Source organism: Nestor notabilis, unplaced genomic scaffold, assembly GCF_000696875.1.
Source record: "Nestor notabilis isolate BGI_N333 unplaced genomic scaffold, ASM69687v1 scaffold8675, whole genome shotgun sequence".
NCBI classification, from domain to species: Eukaryota; Metazoa; Chordata; class Aves; order Psittaciformes; family Psittacidae; genus Nestor; species Nestor notabilis.
Genome location: NW_009928807.1, coordinates 1 through 18,389, shown reverse-complemented (window position 1 = coordinate 18,389; position 18,389 = coordinate 1). Strand labels below are relative to the sequence as shown.

General features: G+C 56.7%; 1 protein-coding gene across 1 annotated transcript; it reads right to left on the bottom strand.

Annotated features, from left to right (window-relative positions):
- Positions 1 to 2,305: 2,305 nt before the first annotated feature.
- Positions 2,306 to 15,536, bottom strand: ACE (angiotensin I converting enzyme). The gene is made up of 23 exons (XM_010014681.1): positions 15,372 to 15,536; positions 13,971 to 14,058; positions 13,524 to 13,667; positions 13,254 to 13,445; positions 12,996 to 13,093; positions 12,376 to 12,548; positions 11,918 to 12,141; positions 10,596 to 10,740; positions 10,027 to 10,125; positions 8,982 to 9,193; positions 8,306 to 8,442; positions 7,857 to 8,015; positions 7,354 to 7,441; positions 7,015 to 7,158; positions 6,596 to 6,787; positions 6,192 to 6,289; positions 5,736 to 5,908; positions 5,082 to 5,305; positions 4,752 to 4,896; positions 4,447 to 4,545; positions 3,917 to 4,039; positions 2,773 to 2,960; positions 2,306 to 2,502 (listed from the first exon to the last, which is right to left on the bottom strand). Exons 1-23 carry the CDS (start codon positions 15,507 to 15,509, stop codon positions 2,306 to 2,308), a joined length of 3,480 nt encoding a protein of 1,159 aa, XP_010012983.1. The 5' UTR covers positions 15,510 to 15,536.
- Between the last annotated feature and the right edge of the window lie 2,853 nt (positions 15,537 to 18,389).

The window sequence follows — 18,389 nt, the reverse complement described above, 5'->3', positions numbered from 1 at the left end:
GGGAGCCCCCAGCCACCTCCCTGCGGTGGATAACGGGCCTAAACCAAAGGGAAAACAGTTTTCTGCGGTGCCCAAAGGGTGGCAAAGGGAACCGGGGGTGTTTCTTGCTTTGAATTCCATGATTTTAAAGCAAATCTCTGCTCTGGGAGCCTCTGAACAGGATGCGGGGCAGCCCCTCGCTGCTTCCTGTGCTCCCCATCAAGGAGTCAGGTGAATTGAGGGGGAATCTCCCCCTTTTATTTCTGCTTTTGTGGTGTTTTGGTGGGTTTTTTTCTCCTGAGGGAGTAATATCTCTGTCTCCTAATTTCAGCAGAAAGCACGATGCGGGAGCCCGAAGGCAGCAAAACCTCTCCAGATGTTATTGCAGCGGGGAACGGAAAACCATCCTGGGTTTAAACGTATCTTGTACAACATCGTTGCCCATTCCCTATTCCAGGAGCTCCATTTAATTTCAAGGTGGGACCTTGAGCCTACCCCCGGGCTGGGCTTGGCGCAACCTTGTGGTCCTGGGTGGACTTTGGACCTGTGTTGAAGGTAGCCTGGTGTCCAACCCCATCCCATCTGTCACATGGACCTTGGACCTGCGTTTCAAGGCAACGTGGTGTCTACCCCCCATCTCCTGATGGACTGTGTGGGCTTGGGTTGTCCATCTGCCTCTGAGGAGGCCGCAGATCAGCGTAACCATCACACATCCTTGTAGCTGTGTCCAGTGTCCAGGACAGGGCCCGAGGTGGATTCTCTGATGTCTAATTAGGGCTGAGCTTGTGTTGCAGTCCCTGAGAGTGTTCAGTGTGGTTCCTTTTTATTTGTTCTTCCCCTACAGAAAGCAATTTCCATGAAACCTGTAGGATTTGGGTGGTCTTGGAGACCTCTTTTCCCCCACTAATGGGGCAGAAAGGAACCAGAGCGGGGCTCAAAACTACCAGTGAGGAGCTGAGCTGGATGGAGCACACCTGCACCAGCTGCTTTCCTGGGCTGAAAATACACTTGGCTTCAAACCCAGCTCTCACCGTGCCAGGTCCGTGCACTGCCGGGAAGGGGGGAGAGGAGGGTGCCTGGTGTGCCAGGATATAAAGCAGACACACCGGGATGTGGCCATGGGGAAGGACACGGGGTGAGCTGGGGCTTCACCTCCCCATGGGAGCTGTGTGGTGTGGGCAGGAACCTTCTGCTCCCTCCTGATGCAATGAGCCTCTCCCAGGCCTCAGTTTCCCCACGGTAAGACATGACATGGGGGGGGGGGGTCAGATCCCATCAGATGGGGAGTGTTCGGGTGGATCATCCCAGATCCCCTCATTTCCCCTGCGGCTCCAGGCTGCAGCAGATCACAGCTCTTTAAGGCTGCAATAATCCCCAGGCTGGGATTAGTTTTGCACCTAATCACTGCAGAACAAATACCAAGTTTTATTTACAGAAGCAGAAGAAAGACGAGGGAGGGGGGGAAGCCTCGAGCCGCTGATCCTGGGATAATCAGGAGCTGGATGGCAGGAGGCGATCCCTGACCTTGGAGCCCCCCAGCGCTTATGTAAAGCCACGTCTTTCTTGTGCTGGGGTAACAGTAGCTGGAGCTCCATCCCTGTCCCAGCTTGGACCTGGTGACCCCCCAACCCTTTAGGCCTGGACCTTGGGGACTTCTGGCCCTAACTGAGCCCCTTCCTTAGGCATGTGCTCCATGGTGAAGCCACAAGCTGACGCCATTTAGGGGAGGATGTAGATGCTGCAAGAGGATGCTGAGCTTTCATGACGGGGATGGGGAAAGCTGGGTGCCGCAGCTGTGTTGCCCCCAAAGCCAGGCTGGTCCCCAGAGCTTTGTGCTTGCACTGTGCTGTGCTGCTCCAGAGCCCTGTCCCACTGAGGTCCCAGCCCACCTGCAAGAAGGAGCTGAGCTGCTGCCCTGAGAGTGACAAGACACGGGTTTATTTTCCATCCATGCAAGCGAACAGCCTGGCACCAGGCAGCCGGGCTGGGAATGTGCTGCATCCCCCCCACTGCCCCCTGTCCCTCGGAGTCTCTGTGGCTTTGCCTACAGGTCGGAGATGGCTGGTGGGAGCCCCAGCTCGTGACGGCTCCGTGCCCGCCGGTGCCTGAATCCCCTCTTTCCCCAGTGCAGACGTTGACAAATAAATAGCTCTTTTCTGCTTTGGCTCTTGCATAGTGGAAAAAGAACATCTGACCTGATCGGAGAGAGGAGTCCTGGGCTGTGGGAACCCACGGCTTCATTGGCAAAGGTGTCCATGGCATAGCTGCCAGCCTGGCCAAGTACCCATGCTTGCACCCTGTCCATGCTGCCCTGCTGGTGGCTGCCTTATTTCAGTTCCATTTCTGAGCTGGATTTGAAGGTCTTTCTCCTGGCTGAGGAGAACTTGACACCCAAGTAGATGGTGGTGATGAGGAAGACGAGTGCCAGGGCGAGCAGGACCCAGCTGCCTGCTGTGGCTTGATTGCTGGCCAGGGACATGCCCAGGAAATCAGTTCGGCTGGAGCCGGCTTGGGCTGTAGTGGCTGGAAAATGGAAAAATGAGGGACATGGTTGGTGCTGGTGGCCCTGGGCTCTGGTGTATTGGGTCACCAGCTTGTCCCGTGGATGCCTTATCCCCTTTAGACTCAGCTCCATGGGAAATGAAGGAGAAGCATCCAAATACTCTGTGTATTTTAGGGTGGCCAAGGGGCACCAAGACAGCTCCATCTCTTCCACATGCCCCAGCCTGGCCCTGGTGAGGGCTGAGCTCTGCCCCACCACGGAGCTGCTGTGCTTGGCTGAGCCCTGCATACCTGTGTAGGGAGTCCAGCTGTACTCAGGCCAGCCCAGGACCTCCTCATTCTTCTCATTCTCATTCACCAGCCATGTCATGAGCGGCTCAAAGTAGCTCATCAGAGCATCAGCTGACATATTGGGCTGCCCCGTGATGAGCTCCATGGCTTCGGGCCATGGCTTGCTGAATCCCAGCTTCAGGGCCTCCCTGTGGCAGGAGAAATGGGATCCGGTGGGTTTCCCCATCCCACTCATGGCCATCAGCCCTTCCCTTTCCCCAGGGCTTGGGGATCTCCGTATGGGCAACCCCATGTATTGTCTGTACCCCAGCACTGCAGGGCTGCGCAGGGAGGGAGGTTTTCCTTGGAGGAATGGGGAGATTTACATGGATTAAAGCCCTCCAGTGAATTGAATCTGATGCAGAGCAGTTCCTGGGTGAAAGAGTTAATTTTGCAGGTGCCTTTCTTGAAGCAAGGGGGGTGTTTTCCCTTAGGAACAGGGGCTGGGAGGAGGAAGAAAAGGAGTAGGAGGAGGAGTATGAGGAGGAGGAGGAGAGAGGGAGGAGGAGGAGGAGGGAACCTTCTACCTGCCAGGGTCCCAGCTACCATCTAGTGGCTACTTTCGCAATCACAGCCCCAGCACCCAGCCCAAGGTACCCCCGCTCGCACCCAGGGCCAGAAGCATCCCATGCTGGGGATGGATGACCAGGAGCTGTGTTGCCTCCTGTCTTGCTGGGCTGGTTTTAAGGTATTGGGGAACATAGAATGGTTTGTGTTGGAAAGGACCTTAAGATCATCCAGCTCCAACCCCTGCCATGGGCAGGGACACCTTCCACTAGAGCAGGTTGCTCCAAGCCCTGTGTCCAACCTGGCCATGAACACTGCCAGGGATGGGGAGCTTCTCTGGGCACCCTGTGCCAGCGCCTCAGCACCCTCACAGGGAACAGCTTCTGCCTTGTATCCAACCTGAACTTCCCCTGTTTCAGTTTGAACCCATCACCCCTTGTCCTATCACTCCAGTCCCTGATGAAGGTCCCATCTCCAGTATCCTTGTAGCCCCCTTCAGACACTGAAGCTGCTCTGAGGTCTCCCTCCCGGAGCCTTCCAGGCTGAACAGCCCCAGTGTTCTCAGCCTGTCTTGGCTCTGTGCTGCCCACACACCTACCCCAGGATGTTCCCAGCCTCCTTGGACTGGTAGATGTCACACGTGTGCAGGGGACCTGTGTGCTTGGCTGCCGCACACAGTGCCTGGTGGAACTGGAACTGGATCACGAAGCTGACGAAGTACCTGCGGGTGGGTGGAGAGGGGTGAGGACGTGGGAATGGACACTGCTAGTGGCTGTGCAACAGAAGTGGGCCCCCTCATCCCCTGGTGGCACCCTGCCAGTCTGGAGGAGAATCGCTGGCTTTGGAGCTACACCTGCATCAACTCCCTCCACTCTGCTGATGCCGTTTCTCCTTGAACAAGTGTTTTATGATTGCCTGGGTAGATGAACCATCCTCCTTGGGCAAGGAGAAATTCCCCCAAATCCAGCCTTCTCTTCTGAAGCTCTGTCAGGGTTCCTGACACCCTCAGGATGGTACCACCAACTATCCCACCAGCCGGCAAACAAGGTGCCATGAGTGGCATCCGAACTGGAGATCCTGCTTTTGTGCCCAAGCAGCGACTCTCCTGCCCCAGCCCTGCTTGCTCACCTGATGTAGGGAACATTGGCAGGGATGTGAAACTTTGCACCGGGGTCAAAGTCATCTTCAGACCTTGGTGTTGGTGGGCACAAGCCCTGGTACTTCAACCTGGGCCAGAGAGGAAGAGTTAGCCCAGCATGGGGAAGAGAAGATTGGCTAAGCCAGGAGGGGACACAGTGGGGTGTGAGGACAGTGTCAGGTGTTACGTATCCCATCATGTCCCATTGCAGACAATTGGACCACAGGGAGAAAACACCCAGTGGGATGATGGCCAAAGCCCTTGCACCAAAGGGGGGCTCTGAATCCAAGCACACCTGAGGTTCCACCACTCCTGGTTGTACTCATCCTCCTTGATCCGCCCATCAAAGACCTTCCAGCGCCACTGGTCCATGAGGTACCCGAAGGGCAGGAAGGCGATTTTGTCCAGGGCGATGCTCATCAGGTAGTTAATGTCACTCTCTGCCCAGGGCGTGAAGGTGTGAGCAAGGTGGTACCATCCCCACCTCTCCACCCTGTATGGGTCACTCTGCCCAAGAGCAGGGTGTCCCCAGCAGGTCCTGTCCCCTTCATGCATGTCCTGACCCCTTCCACCCTGCCCAGCCCATCTTGCCCCCAGCACCTCCCCACCTTTGCTGCCACCTCACCTGTGTTGTCTGTGACTTGGTCCAGCAGGTTGATGCTGTGCAAGTGTTTTGGGGTGGAGACAGACAAGGCCATGACATCCCCAACAGCCTCATGGAAGCCAGGGTTGGCCCCGTCACGGAAGGAGATGGGCTGGTCCATGTACTGCAGGAAGTACTGGACGTGGCCCATCTCATGGTGCACCGTGATCAGGTCGTCCATGTTCACCACGGTGCACTGCTTGATCCTGGAGCAGGACATGGGGTTGGGGAAGAAGAGAGGGCAGTGCTGGGGTGAAAATCACCAGGGACCATCACACCCCCTTTTCCCTTTGGCCTCCCTTTCCACATGCCCCCTCCCCACATCTGATGCCAGGCTGGACTGGTCCTACTCCATGGGGTTGGTATCGCTATTTCCCCTGCATCTTCTGCTGACCCTGCCCATTCCCTGTCCCTCTTCATTGGCTTTTCCAGTCTCCATGACAGGGCCTGGTTGCCTTCCATCCACCATGGAGGGTCCTGCCTGCAGTGGAGCATCTTGAGTACCAGTGGCAATGCCACAGCCACAAGGCAAGAGGCACTGTGGTGACATCAGGCCATGTTCCCTATTCCACAAAGGCACTGCCATCTGCCCCAGCACCACACCAGCTGGAGCCACCGTGTGCTCCCCGTGGGCACCTGAAGTCCTTGCGGTTGTAGAAGTCCCAGGCTGAGGCATGACACACCACCTCCCGCCCATCTGCTGGCTTCTCGATCATGGACTTGTCCCAGAACTCCTCTGGCATAGGGATGAGGCCCAGAGAGGTGAAGAAACGGTCCGACTCTTCAAACATCCTCTTGGGAGTCCAGCCCTGGGGAGAGAGCAGAGGACCTGCTGAAGATGCTAATGGTGCTGGGGGCTGTGGGAAGGATGGGAGGCCAGGGACAGCCTGGTTCCTCTCTGGGTGGGGGAGAGCTTTTGAGGGCAGCTGGAGCTGGATCCAGCCCTTGGCATATCCAGGTGGAGAGAGGACATGGATGAGGCATGGAGGTTTTTGGCTGTAGCAAAACATTTGGCAACACTGTTGGAGGCAATGACCGAAGGGTGCTAAGTCCCACAGGTTCTCCCCCAGCGCAGCCTGGAGAAGCACTGACCTGTTGTTTCATGGCCGGGGTGGCATCCACCTTGGTGGCATCTGGGAAAGGCATCACCAGGTCGAAAATGTTGGACCATGACTGCGCCCACATGTTGCCTGGGAAGTGCAGGAGGACAACGCACGGCAGGAGGGAGAGGAGAGCAAAGGCAGTCGGTTACTCCCTGCTCCTGCGTGGGGTGCATCAACCTGCCTGGTCCTTGCCCTGCATCCACAAGGGTGGTGCAAGCAGGAGCCTGCCCATGCAGGACAGGTCATGCCACGCTGAGTGTAGCGCCCTTCCCTGGGCAGACCCATCTCATGAGGCCTTGGCCCTTTGTCCAGAGCTGAAGAGAGACCAGCCTCAACTCGTGGAGCAAACTATACCTGGTGGGAGACACAGCTCTGCTTGGGCAGAGCCCTTACCTAGCAGATGAGCAGGGATGGGACCCTTCAGGTTTATGTGCTCTCCACCATACTTTCTGTACAAGGCTCGGCGTACGTAGGCATGTAGATTGAGGTACAGGGGCTGCAGCTGCAGGTACAACCTCTCTAGGTCTTCCTCGAAGGTGGATGTCTCATACAGGGATCTCCAGAAGGCCCCATTATCTGAGTAGCCTGCAGCAGGGCAAGAGAGGCTGTCAGACACTGCCCTTCTTGGGCAAGAGTCCGCCTTGTTGCTCAGACACCCCAAGTCCCCCAGATCTATGAGGCAGTGGATCTCATGGGAGTTGGTGGAACCTCCACACCCACAAGATTTTGACCCTCGATTGTGTGATCAGCCCCATCTTCTGCTCACAGGGGCTTAAGACCATGGGGAGTCTCCAAGGGAGTGGGGCACTGACCGTTGAGCACGGCTGCCTTGTTGCTCAGTTCCACGTATCGCTTGTAGTTGTTCTTGATCTGCTTCCCAGAAGCATCCCGCCAGCCCTTCCAGACAAAGAGGAGCTCATCATAGTCCCGTGAGGTGGCCATGATGTCTGTGAGGTCTGAAGAGAGAGCAGTGGAGCTGAAGTGATGCTGTTGGACAGGCTGGACTGACGCAATGGTGTTGCTTCTCTGTTAGCACCACCACAGAGAAGGTGGTAAGGTTCTTTCATGACCTTTCTTCATGCCCCTGTTAACTAATCCCTCCTTGCTGGGCCTGTTGCAGACGGCTCACTGCACACCCTGCCAGGTCTTACCAGGATCCAGTGGGTGACAGGTTTTGTTCTCTCTGCAGACCTTGGCTATGCTGTATGTGGTCTCCATATCTGAGAGGAGGGTGTTATACTGCAGAGAAAGTTAGATCATGTAAGCTGGTCATCCTTGCTCCTGACCTTGGAGAATGTCACAGACCGTTATGATGTCCTCGGGCGTTTTCCTCTGGCCAGTTGTGTCACCAAATGGAGTCAATACAAGAAATACTGAGGCCAAGAAGCAATGTGCCATTGTCACCCAAGCAGCCTGGGTTAAGGCAACCTTGAGGTGGGAAACCCTGGAGACAAGGATCTTGGCTTTGTGGAGAAGGTACCAAACCATCCCCTTGTCCAAGGGTGGGTGATGGCTGCCCAGTGGCACTTCCTAAAAGTTCCCTTTTGCCCCATCACTTGTTTCTTGGGAGAAGAGACCGACCCCACCACACTACAACCTCCTTTTGGGTAGTGGCAAGAAACAGCCCATCCTGCTGTGTCCCCTTGCAGCTCACCTCCTTCAGCTCATCCTCGGGCAGGGCTGCCCTCTCAATGACACTCAGCTTCCTGAGGATGCGTGTGACACTCTGGTCCTGGAAGTCGGAGGGGTCGAACTGCCTGGCCCTCATGCCGTACTCAAGTGTGTGCCTGGACATGGCCAAGTTCTTCTCCAGCTGCAAGGGTGGGAGAGCACAGAAGAGGAGTTACTTAGAGGAGATCCCTGGGACACAGCCCATCACAAGAAACACTACTTGGCCTGCCATGACTGACAACCTCCCTTGTGGGTACCTCATGGCATGATGAGGGTTTTCATGGCAAAGGTGCCTCCCGGGTGAGAACATTACTCCTTGGCTGGGGCAGATGCTGCCCTGGTTTTCAGAGCTCATCTGAAACATACCCTGGGTACCAGCTGCCTGCCTTGGCTGATGCCAATCCCTGCACAGCCCTGGGGTCGTGCCCATACCATGATCTCCTTGTTGTGGTCGGTAATGTTGGTGTTGTAGGCCCAGGATGCCTCGGTGTAGGCATTCCACACTGCCTCAGCTGTGCTGTTGTACTCGGCCAGGAACTCTTTAGCTTGTGCTTCGTCTGATATTTTGTCTAGAGGAGAAGATAAATGGGGGGGGGGAAGGAAAGTCAGGAGAGTCCTGTTTGCAAGAGCACCACCCCACAGAGAATCCATAGTTGACCTTTTCCACAAGCTGCACGTCTATTGAATGATGCCACAACTTGGAAGCAGATTGAGCCAAGAAATGGGGGCAGAGGGGCACTGCTGGGGTGTCCCATTGGACAGAGGGTGGGAGAACAGGACAAGCTGCATGCCCTAGACCCTCCTATGTGAGCAGAAAGGATGCTGCTGAAAACTGGTGACCTGTCACACCATGACTGATGGCACGACCAGACAATGGTATGTCAAGGTGTTGGCATGACCAGACAATGGTATGTCAAGGTGTTGGCTAATGGCACTGCTGCCTGGGAAGCAACACCTGTGAGATTCCACATGGAGCTGGTAGTTTCTCTTTCCTGGCATGGGAACCTTCCCCATCACAGCAGAGTCCTCTCAGCCTCTGGGTTACTCATGTCTCTTAGGAGACCTCTTTCTCCCCCTTTCCAGGTCCAGGATGGAGTTGCAGCCTTACCAATGCCCTCAGGGTAGCCTTCAGGGATAGGGGGACGCCAGTCAAACTCAGGCCAGCCCAGCACCTCATTGGTCTTGTTGTTCTGCTCCTGAAGCCACTCAGTGACAGGGCTGAAGTACTCCAGGAGGGCCCCAGCATCCATCTTATCCGTGCCAGTGAGGTTGAACAGGATTTCCTGCCATGACTTGGAAGACCCAGCTTTCAACACTTCCCTGCAGAGCAGCAGGACAGCAAGAGCCAGCATGAGGCCAGGGGATGGGTGGGAGATGGGATGGGAGCGATGGTGTCTCAGCATCACAAGGGTTTAAGACATTATTACCGAGTGGGACATGAACCTGGGAACTGCCTCTGAAGCCCCCATCTGTCCTGCTCGTGTGGACTGAGGACTCCCCATCACATACTCATGCATTTGTTAACACCCAGAGAGCCAATGGGAACCAGACGTGCTTTAGTGACCCCTTGTCTGGGTGAGAGCTCATGACAGGGACAATAGCAGTACTCTGGTGAGGACCACTCACCCCACCCCAGTGCTTCCATGTATTTCCATCCATCCATCCATCCATCTGCAAAGCTATTTCTCCAGCCATCTCCATAGCCACTTTTCCTTCCTTTCTTCTTTCCTTCCTTTGCACACCATCAGCTTCCATGCACACATCTGCCCGTGGTGATTGTCCCGACCCTCCTCTGTCCCCACCTGAGTTTGTCTCCAGCCTCTTTGGACATGTAGATGTCACATGTGTGCAGGGGACCGCTGTGGTTGGCCGCCTGGCACAGCACCTTGTGAAACTGGAACTGGAGGATGAAGCTCACAAAGTACCTGCCAAGGAAGCCCATGGAGGTGAGACCGGAGACAAAGGGAAACAGACAAGTCCCAGGACATGGGGGAAGGCATCCAACCACATATCAGCTCCCCACCATTTGCGGTCCCAAGCATTGGATGTTCTCAGCGCCTTGAGCAGGAGCAATGCATCCCAGTCCCTGCCCACAGAGCTGAGCCCCACTCCCCCTGCTCCCCAAGCCTCTGTCCCCATGCCGGCACTTCTACCTGATGTAAGGGGTATTCCCAGGGATGTGATACTTTGCTCCAGGGTCAAAGTTGCTTTCGTTCCTTGAAATCGGAGCACAGATACCCTGGTATTTGGTTCTGAGGACAACAGAGAACAAGAGCATAAGCAGTGGGTCAGAAGAATCAAAGCGGGGAATGGGAAGGGAAGGCACAGAGCTGAAGAAATCTGAACAATTAGAGTGCGCTTCCATGTATTCCCATCCATCCATCCATCCATCCATCCATCCATCCATCCATCATGGAATCACAGAATCATAGAATCATAGAATGTTTTGGGATGGAAACCCAAAACATCCAGTTCCAACCCTCTGCCATGGAACAGGGACACCTCACACTAGACCATGTCACCCAAGGCTCTGCCTAACCTGTCCTTGAACACTGCCAGGGATGGAGCATTTCCTGCTTCTACCACATCCATCCCACCCATCTATCCGTTGTTCTCCAGCCAGCTCCACGGTTACTTTTTCCTTCCTTTCTTCTTCCCTGCCCTCCTTCCTTGCACACCACCAGCTCCCACACCCTCATCCACCTTGATGACTGTCCCCTACCTCAGATACCACCAGTCGTAGTTGTAGCGGCTCGGGGGTGTGCGGCCACTGAACACGTTCCAGCGCCACTGGTCGATGAGGTAGCCGAAGGGCAGGAAGGCGATCTTCTCCAAGGCCATCTTCAGCAGGTAGTTGATGTTGCTCTCTGCATAAAACAGAGCCTGAGCCAGGCCGGGAAGGAGTCTGACTGGACAACACCGTGCCCACTAGACTTCTTGTGGGCAGGAGGGTGAGCAGGTCTGGATGGGAAGTGGGGACAGCATTCTGACATACAATTTTGCCCCCTGCAGAAGGTTGTGTAGGACACAGGGGGAGGTTTCTCTAGATACTGCTCCTACCTGGGGCAATATGTGCCTTTTTACTGATTGGGAACAGTGGGAGTGACAAGCATGATGTCCCCTCTCCTTCAGCCTGGCTCTCAAGGGAAGGTCTTTGTGAGTGTAACTCTAACAGTTCCCTCTTCACACATTCACTCTGGGGCCTCAGGGTGAAGGGGGTTGTTCTGCCACTGCAAAATCTCTCATGGTTTAGACCCAGAACTGGAGCCAGCTCTAGGACGGTCACCACCATATCACTGGGAGCACAGGGGTGGTGATATCTGCTTTCTCCGTTGCCTTAAGCAAACACAGGGAAGGAAGGTTGGAGAAGGAGCAGCTGGAGACCCAGCTGAAGCTGTGGGATCAAGGAGGGGTTGGCAGCACTGCCCTGAGGGGCTATTGGCTGCCATTGCTATGATGGCATGGCTGCCAAGGGCTGGTGAGCAGGCAGAGATGCCTTCAGGCAGGGGCCATCTGCTCCATGGTGTTGATGCAGCATTGGCCCAACACTCGTGCCTGCTGTGATGGCTTCCCCGTCGTGCAATGTATTTAATGACACTGTCCTTGTGACTCTGCTTGTGAGCACTCAGTGCCACCTCTGCACAGCTGCGCCAGAGCTCCTGGCGTGGATGCTTCTTGGTGAAGGAGGGGGAAACACTGGGAAGATCAAAGATGATCAAACACAAAGATGCTGTTTTCAGATTTGGGGCTCTGATAGAGAAGGGAAGAATACAGACAAGCTCGGGAGACCTTGCCTCCAGCCCTCAGGGTGAAGAGGTTGGAGCCATGGACCCGCGGAGCCAAGTAGGGGTTGTGCATGCACCCATAGAGACAAGATGGCTCCTACATGGACCCATGGAGACATGAAGGGGTTGTGCATGGAACTAAATGTGGGTGCAAGGAACACACCAGCCATGGGGTCTTGTGTTACCAGACTGCAGCCCACCCTGGCATGCCCCAAACCCTTCCTCCATGCCACCCGACTCCCCATGGTGGCCACCATACCTGTGTCCTCAGCGGCACTGTTGAGGAGACCGATTTCCTTGAGGTGGCTGGGGGTGGACACAGACAGGGACATGACATCGCCGATGGCCTCATGGAAGCCGGGATTGGCCCCGCTGCGGAAGGAGACTGGCTGGTCCTTGTACTGCAGGTAGTACTGGATGTGGCCCATCTCATGGTGCACCGTGAACAGCTGCTCCATGGTCACTGTCGTGCACTGCTTGATCCTGGTGGGTGAAAACATAGCTGAGTGGGGGACCTTCTGCAGCCCTTGATGGGAAGGACCCTTCACAATCCCTGAGAGGGTGGCAGCACCCCATGGGGAGGGGAAGGCAGGGCAGCATGGTGCCCCACTATGACCTTACCCCAGCAGGTGGCTGATTGGGCTGCACAGTGCTGACCAAGGGGGATGGAGGAGCATCTCACCCTGTGGCCCTGGGTCCCTGCATGGCCCCACACACCTGAAGTCCTTGCGGTTGTAGAAGTCCCAGGCCGAGGCGTGACACACCACCTCCCGCCCGTCCGCTGGCTTCTCCAGCATGGACTTGTCCCAGAATTCAGGGGGCATCTCCAGCAGCCCCAGGGAGGTGAAGAACTCCTCCGAGACCCGGAACATGTGCGTGGCGTTCCAGCCCTGGTGGGCAGCAGGCAGGAGGTTGTGGTGAGGAAGGGGCTGCCCATGTCATGGGCATTGCCTCTGATGCTCTCCCAGCACCGTGGGAATGAGGTGAGTCCTTCCAAGGGACCAGGGTTCTTCCTCTCTTGCCCTGATGGGGATCCTCAGCCCCAGAATTGGTGTGAGGTTCCCTAAGAGGCACCAAGCAATGGTGCTGGTGCCCAGCATGGACAGGAGTCCCACTGCACTGTCCTTCCTCTGCCCACCCGCTGCCTCTTTGGTCATTAACAGAGAGGGAATGGTGTCATTTCTTTGCTCCTTCTCCTCCCAGACATGGCTTTTCTGCTGTCCCCTATGCATGGATGAGAAGCCACTCCCATGGGGTCAATGCTATGGGTAAGCCTTGGCCAGCACCCCCCATTTCTGTCCCCCCTGGTGCCACCAGTGAGTCCCTCAGTCCATCACCTGCTGCACCATGGTGCTTGTGACATCGAGGTTGGGCTTGTCAGGGTAGGGGATCATCAAGTCATAGATGTTGTTCCACTGCTGAGCCCACATGTTGCCTGAGAAGAGAAAACAGCAGGAGCAGAGCTGGTGGTAGGTTGGGAGGAAGAGAAACACAGTGATAACTAGGACCTCCCTGTCCCACTATGGACTTGCACGTGCCCCTCTGGCCCTGCCAGCACCTCTGGACAGAGGCTGGAGGGGGTCCCCTCCTCTTACCCAGGAGGTGAGCAGGGATGGGGCCCTTCAGGTTGATGTATTTGGAGCCATAGCGGTCGTACAGCTTCCTCCGGACGAAGGCGTGCAGGTTGAGGTAGAGAGGCTCCACCTGGTTGTAGAGGTGCTCCAGGTCATCCTCAAAGGAGGCTGAGTCGTACCAGGAGCGCCAGTAGCTGCCTGTGTCCTCAAATCCTACCAGGGAGGCGGGGGTGAGCTCCCACCCGTGCCATGATCCCTGAGCACCCCCTGCATCCCCCATCCTGCTCCTACCATCCATCTGATAGGCCTCGTTGCTCAGCTGCACGAACTCCTCGTACTTGGCGCGCAGAGGGTTGCCTGCGGCGTTGTGCCACCCCTCCCAGGCGTAGAGCAGCTTCTTGTAGCTGCGGGAGGTGGCCATGATGTCCGAGATGTCTGGGACACAGGGGCAAGTAGCAGGATATGAGAGAGGAGCTGGAGAGGGGCTCGCATCTCACAGAGGTGCTGCCACCATCGCGCCAGACCCAAATACCCATCCGCATCCTGGGGCAATCCCAATGAACTTGGGTTGGACCTGCCGACCCTAACCTGCTGGAGATGTGGGGACTTGGACAGATCATAGGATCAACCAGGTTGGAAAAGACCTTTAAGATCCTCAAGTCCAACCATTATCCCAGAACTGCCAAGTCCACCGATAAACCATGGCCATGAGGTGCTCAGCGTGGAGAGGGACCATACCTGGCTCCAGCTCCCAGCAGGTACTGTTGGCCAGACACACCTTGGCTGTGGAGTAGATTTTGTCCATGTCGCTCAGGATGGTGTTGTACTGTGGGGAAGTAAAAGAGGTTGGGACTGGAAAGGGGATGGGAATGGCCTTTCAGGAGGGATCTACAGACTTCCCATCTCCAGCGCGCGCGTGTGTGTAGGGATGTGGAGGAGGATTGGAGTGTTTACAGAGCCCTTTTGGTGAGAGAAGTGTGTTATCACGCAGGGGGTTCGCACCCATCGCATGGTGGGAGCTGGGAGGCTCTTTGGGACAGGACCCATGGACAGTGACTTGCTGACCCCCCCTCGAAGGCGGCTCGTGGTGTCCCAGAGCGGGGCTATTTATAAAGCTCCTTGTCAGCAGGGCCGCGGCACAGCCTGTTTATCTGAGCGGGTAAAAAACAACACTAAGAAAAGCAGGAGGAGGAGGGGGATTTATTCCTGTGAACTTCAACAACAGCAAACAATAGCAACGGGAGGTTTCCTGGAACCTGCCTGGGGAGCCCATTCCCAGGGAAGGAAATTCCTCGTGCTCCGTCCCTCTCTCCGCTCTCAGCCGCTCTCTGCTCCGGCTGGGTGGAGGGGATGGAGATGGGGGACGGCGGTGGTGGATGTGGGATGGAGCTGCCTGGGGAAGGGCGAGACACGGCTGATGTGCAGGGAGGAGACGTGATGCTGTCTGTTATCTTGGAGAGGGCAGGGATGGGTTTCCTGGAAGGAACTGGGGCTGAGGCTTCTCTGGGAAGGGTTGTAATCCCTGGGGTTTGCCAGGGTTTCAGTGCAAGGGCTGTCAGGGAGCCATGGGGCAGGCTGGAGGGGGTGACAGTGCCAGCCTCAGGGGCAAGAGGCTGCCAGCCTCAGCCTGGGTGAAGTTTTCATGCATGGAAATCAAAATCACATCGCATTTAGGTAAGTGACCGTGATGGGGAAGGCACAGGATGTCCCTCATGCAGTGTCCCCGAGGCACTCTCAGGGAGTGCTCCGGAGCCGGGTGGCTGCAGCAACTCTCCTTTCCAGAGGGCTGCACCCCTGGGGACAGGGGGTTGAGCCAGTTGGCTCCTGGCCATGGGCACAGCCTGGCTGGTCTCCAGGTGATGGCCACGGCTGCTCTGTGTAAGCAGGAAATCTCCGCTTCCCACTGAGATGAGGTTACGGCTGGATCATGGGGCCAGCAGGCACCCCACAACCCTGGAGCTAACACCCCGTATCTCCCCCCATCACTGTCATCCCTGTGCAGAGGCCACAGGGACCCTCCAAATCGCAATGGAGGGGCAACAGGCCAGCAACAGGGTCTGGAGGCTTGGGGAAAATCCCTTTCAGGGGTTTCACAGCACCCCAGCAATGCCCAGGGCTTCACCAGCACCCCCCCCCTACCTGCTCTCTCTTGTCCAGGGGCAGGTTGGAGGGTCCCAGGGTCTGGATGGAGCTGATGATTTTCCTCAGCTGTGTGTCACTGAAGTTGCTCCAGATGCTGCCATAGAGCTCCTTGGCTTTCTTCCCCCACACCTCCATGAACTCTTGCTCCTCCAGTGATGCCTCGACCTGCTCAGCAACATGGGGACCTGGGGTCAGCCCTGGGACATGCCACCACCGAGGCGATGGTTTGGGGACCAGGTTCAGAGCGGGAGCCAGAGAGGTGACAGGCAGGGCTGTCACCACTCTGACATGCATAGGTAGAGACAGCAGCTTCCAGCAGTGTCTGCAGATCCCACCCACCTCCAAGCACCCGCTAAGGTGCCCTTTAAGTATGTTTTGGAGGTGACGTCAGGGTGTTGTGACCTGGATGGAGTGGGGATGCCGGGACAGGGGTATCTGGGTGCTCCTGGGCTGGCTCCAGCAGCTGCCAGAACCCAGTGTCAGATCTGAGATGTGGCTTTACTTTTTTCCCTATGCCTGCTGGTTCTCACCTTTGCAGAAGCCTGAAGGAAAACTCCAGAGATGCCACATTCACTTTTCTCCTTCCTACATCTGTTCACTTCTCCTTTGGCCTGTGCCCTGCAAGTGCCATATCCGGGTTCCACCTTGCAGAGGGCCACCCTTTGCACCAAGCCCCCAGTTTTGGGTCTCTCACTGTCACCCATCTCCTGCCAGTCCCGTCCTCTCTTCCCAGGGCCATGGGATGCAGGGAGCTGCCTGCACCATGGGGGGTTATTTAGGCAGCTGGGTTTGGGACAGGGTGTGTTGCAGGCGGTCGCATCCCAGCCTGGCCAGTGTCAGCTCTATTTTGGGGAAACATGGATCTTTTGAGAGCGTCCTGGCCAGGGCGATGTGCAGGATGCAGTGAGGCTGTTTGCTGTCCATGTGTCATCCCGCTGTGATTTATGGAGCTCATTAGCTGTTACTTGTGGCATTTTTAGGCTGGCCCCAAGAAGCCTGGTTTGTTTTACTTTAATCTGCACATTCCCTTGGCTGGCAGTGGGGAGGGAAGGGAGTTACAGCGCTGCAGGGCTGGAGGCTGCCCAGGGCAGGCCGTGGGACCTCGGGATGGGGACACCAGTAGTGTTGGGTGTCCCTGGTTACATCCCAGCACCCACAGCATCACTCTGGGAATCAGCCGGCACGCGAGGATGTGCCAGCCCCATGGACACCCTGCTCCGTGCATCGCCCCGTGGAATGGGTGATACCTTTACCCCTTTGAGCCCCTGCTGCAGAGCCAGGGGAGCTGGCGGAAGCAGAGTCCAGCTGTGTTTTGTCTTCTCCTTGACCAGGTGCTGTGTTTGGTCAGACAAATCATGCCCTAAACTCTCCTGGCAGCTCCGATGGAGCCCACAGCGCTACCTGAGACCCCCTGACCGTGGCTGTGCCCACCAGCCAGGAGCTCTCTCCGTGGGGATGCCTCTCTGTGAGGCCCCTGGGTGCCCACAGCCCCCAGGTCTCCCTACCAGCACCCTCCACCCCGGTCCCTCTCTGCTCCTGGGTGCACAGTGAAGATTCAGTGGTGCAGGATGTGTCCCTGAAGCTGCTCTGCCCCGGGACCTGGAGAAGCTCCACATTCATGAGCTGCCCCCAACCCCCAAACCCCATCATCAGCCTCTTGCCCAGAGCCCCAGCTTGCAGGAGATAGATGGTACATCTCCCTGTCTGCCATTCCAGCATCCTTCTGTCCTTCCTTGCATGGCCGGGGGCTGCTGCCCCCCATGTCACTTTGTCCCTGGGCCACCCTTTGTGCCAGGTCCTGGAGCTGCCCACACCATGGTAGCCTGGCTCAGCCCCTCTTGTGTTACAGACACGTGTGGGGTTTGCCTGGCCCAAGGCTTCCCAGATCCCCCAAATTCAGCCTTTTGGGCCACACCAGCCTGCTGTTAACCCTTTAGTGCTCCGTGTCACCCCACGCTCCTGCAGATGTTCCTGCTGTCCCATCAGTGGGCTGCTTTTGGAACCTTCACATTGCAGGGAGCTCCTGACCAGGATCCTCACTTGTTTATTAACACATGAAAGGGTGAAATCTGGCCTGGAAATACCTCTTGAGACAAGTCCCTGCAAGGTGCTTTCCTGGTCCTAACCTTGGACTCGGCACGGCTGGGATGCTCCTGCTCTGCCCCATGGTCACTGACCCCACCACAGCACCTGCAGCAGGCGCTGGGGACCTGCCCAGATGTTGTGTCAGCTCAACAAACAGAGGCTAAAGGGGCACTTGGGTGCTCTTGAGTGTCCTGCCAAGCGGCGGCGGCCAGATCTGATAGTGACTTTCTCTCTGTTTCCTTCCTGACGCAGGGCACGCAGTGCCCCTGTCCCTGGGGGGTCTGGACGGTGCCCTGGAGGTGCAGGGCTGGTACCAGGGTCCTTGTACACACCTTGGTCATGCATGGGCTGCACCGATGCCTGTGCCCCACAAGCTCTATGGGGTGGCTGGTGTATGTCCAAGCTGCTTACAGCGCTGTGGCTGTGCCCCCTGGCACCAGGGCAGCTCCTTGGGCACAGCAAGAGCTGCAGAAACCTCTGCAAGAGCATCCCCCGGGTTCCCAAACTCCCTGTGCCATGAAATCCAGCTGAAACACACACAGCCCCCTGGCAAAACATGCAGATGCCTGTGGGATGCACACAGGATTGCTCCCTCTGGGGACTCTGGGCTGATGTCCAATTCCCCACACCCTGGAGTGCTTTCCTGAAGCTGTTTTCATCCCCATGGGCTGGGGACACAGGGATGAGGGGTGACAGCCTCGGTTTCACCCAGTTGCTTGTGCACACTTCGGGCTCCTGGTGTCTGCCCCAAACTAAAGTTGGGGACACAGCAGGGACAGGGGCACTTGACAGCTGATCCCAGTCTGGGAATGGGGGGAAGGAAAGTGAAAGGTGCTGAGAGGAGGAAACCACCTCTGAAAGTAACCCAGACTTTGCTCCAGGAGCAGGGATGTCACTCGGGGACAGAGCCTCTCCAGGGGCCAGTCCGGG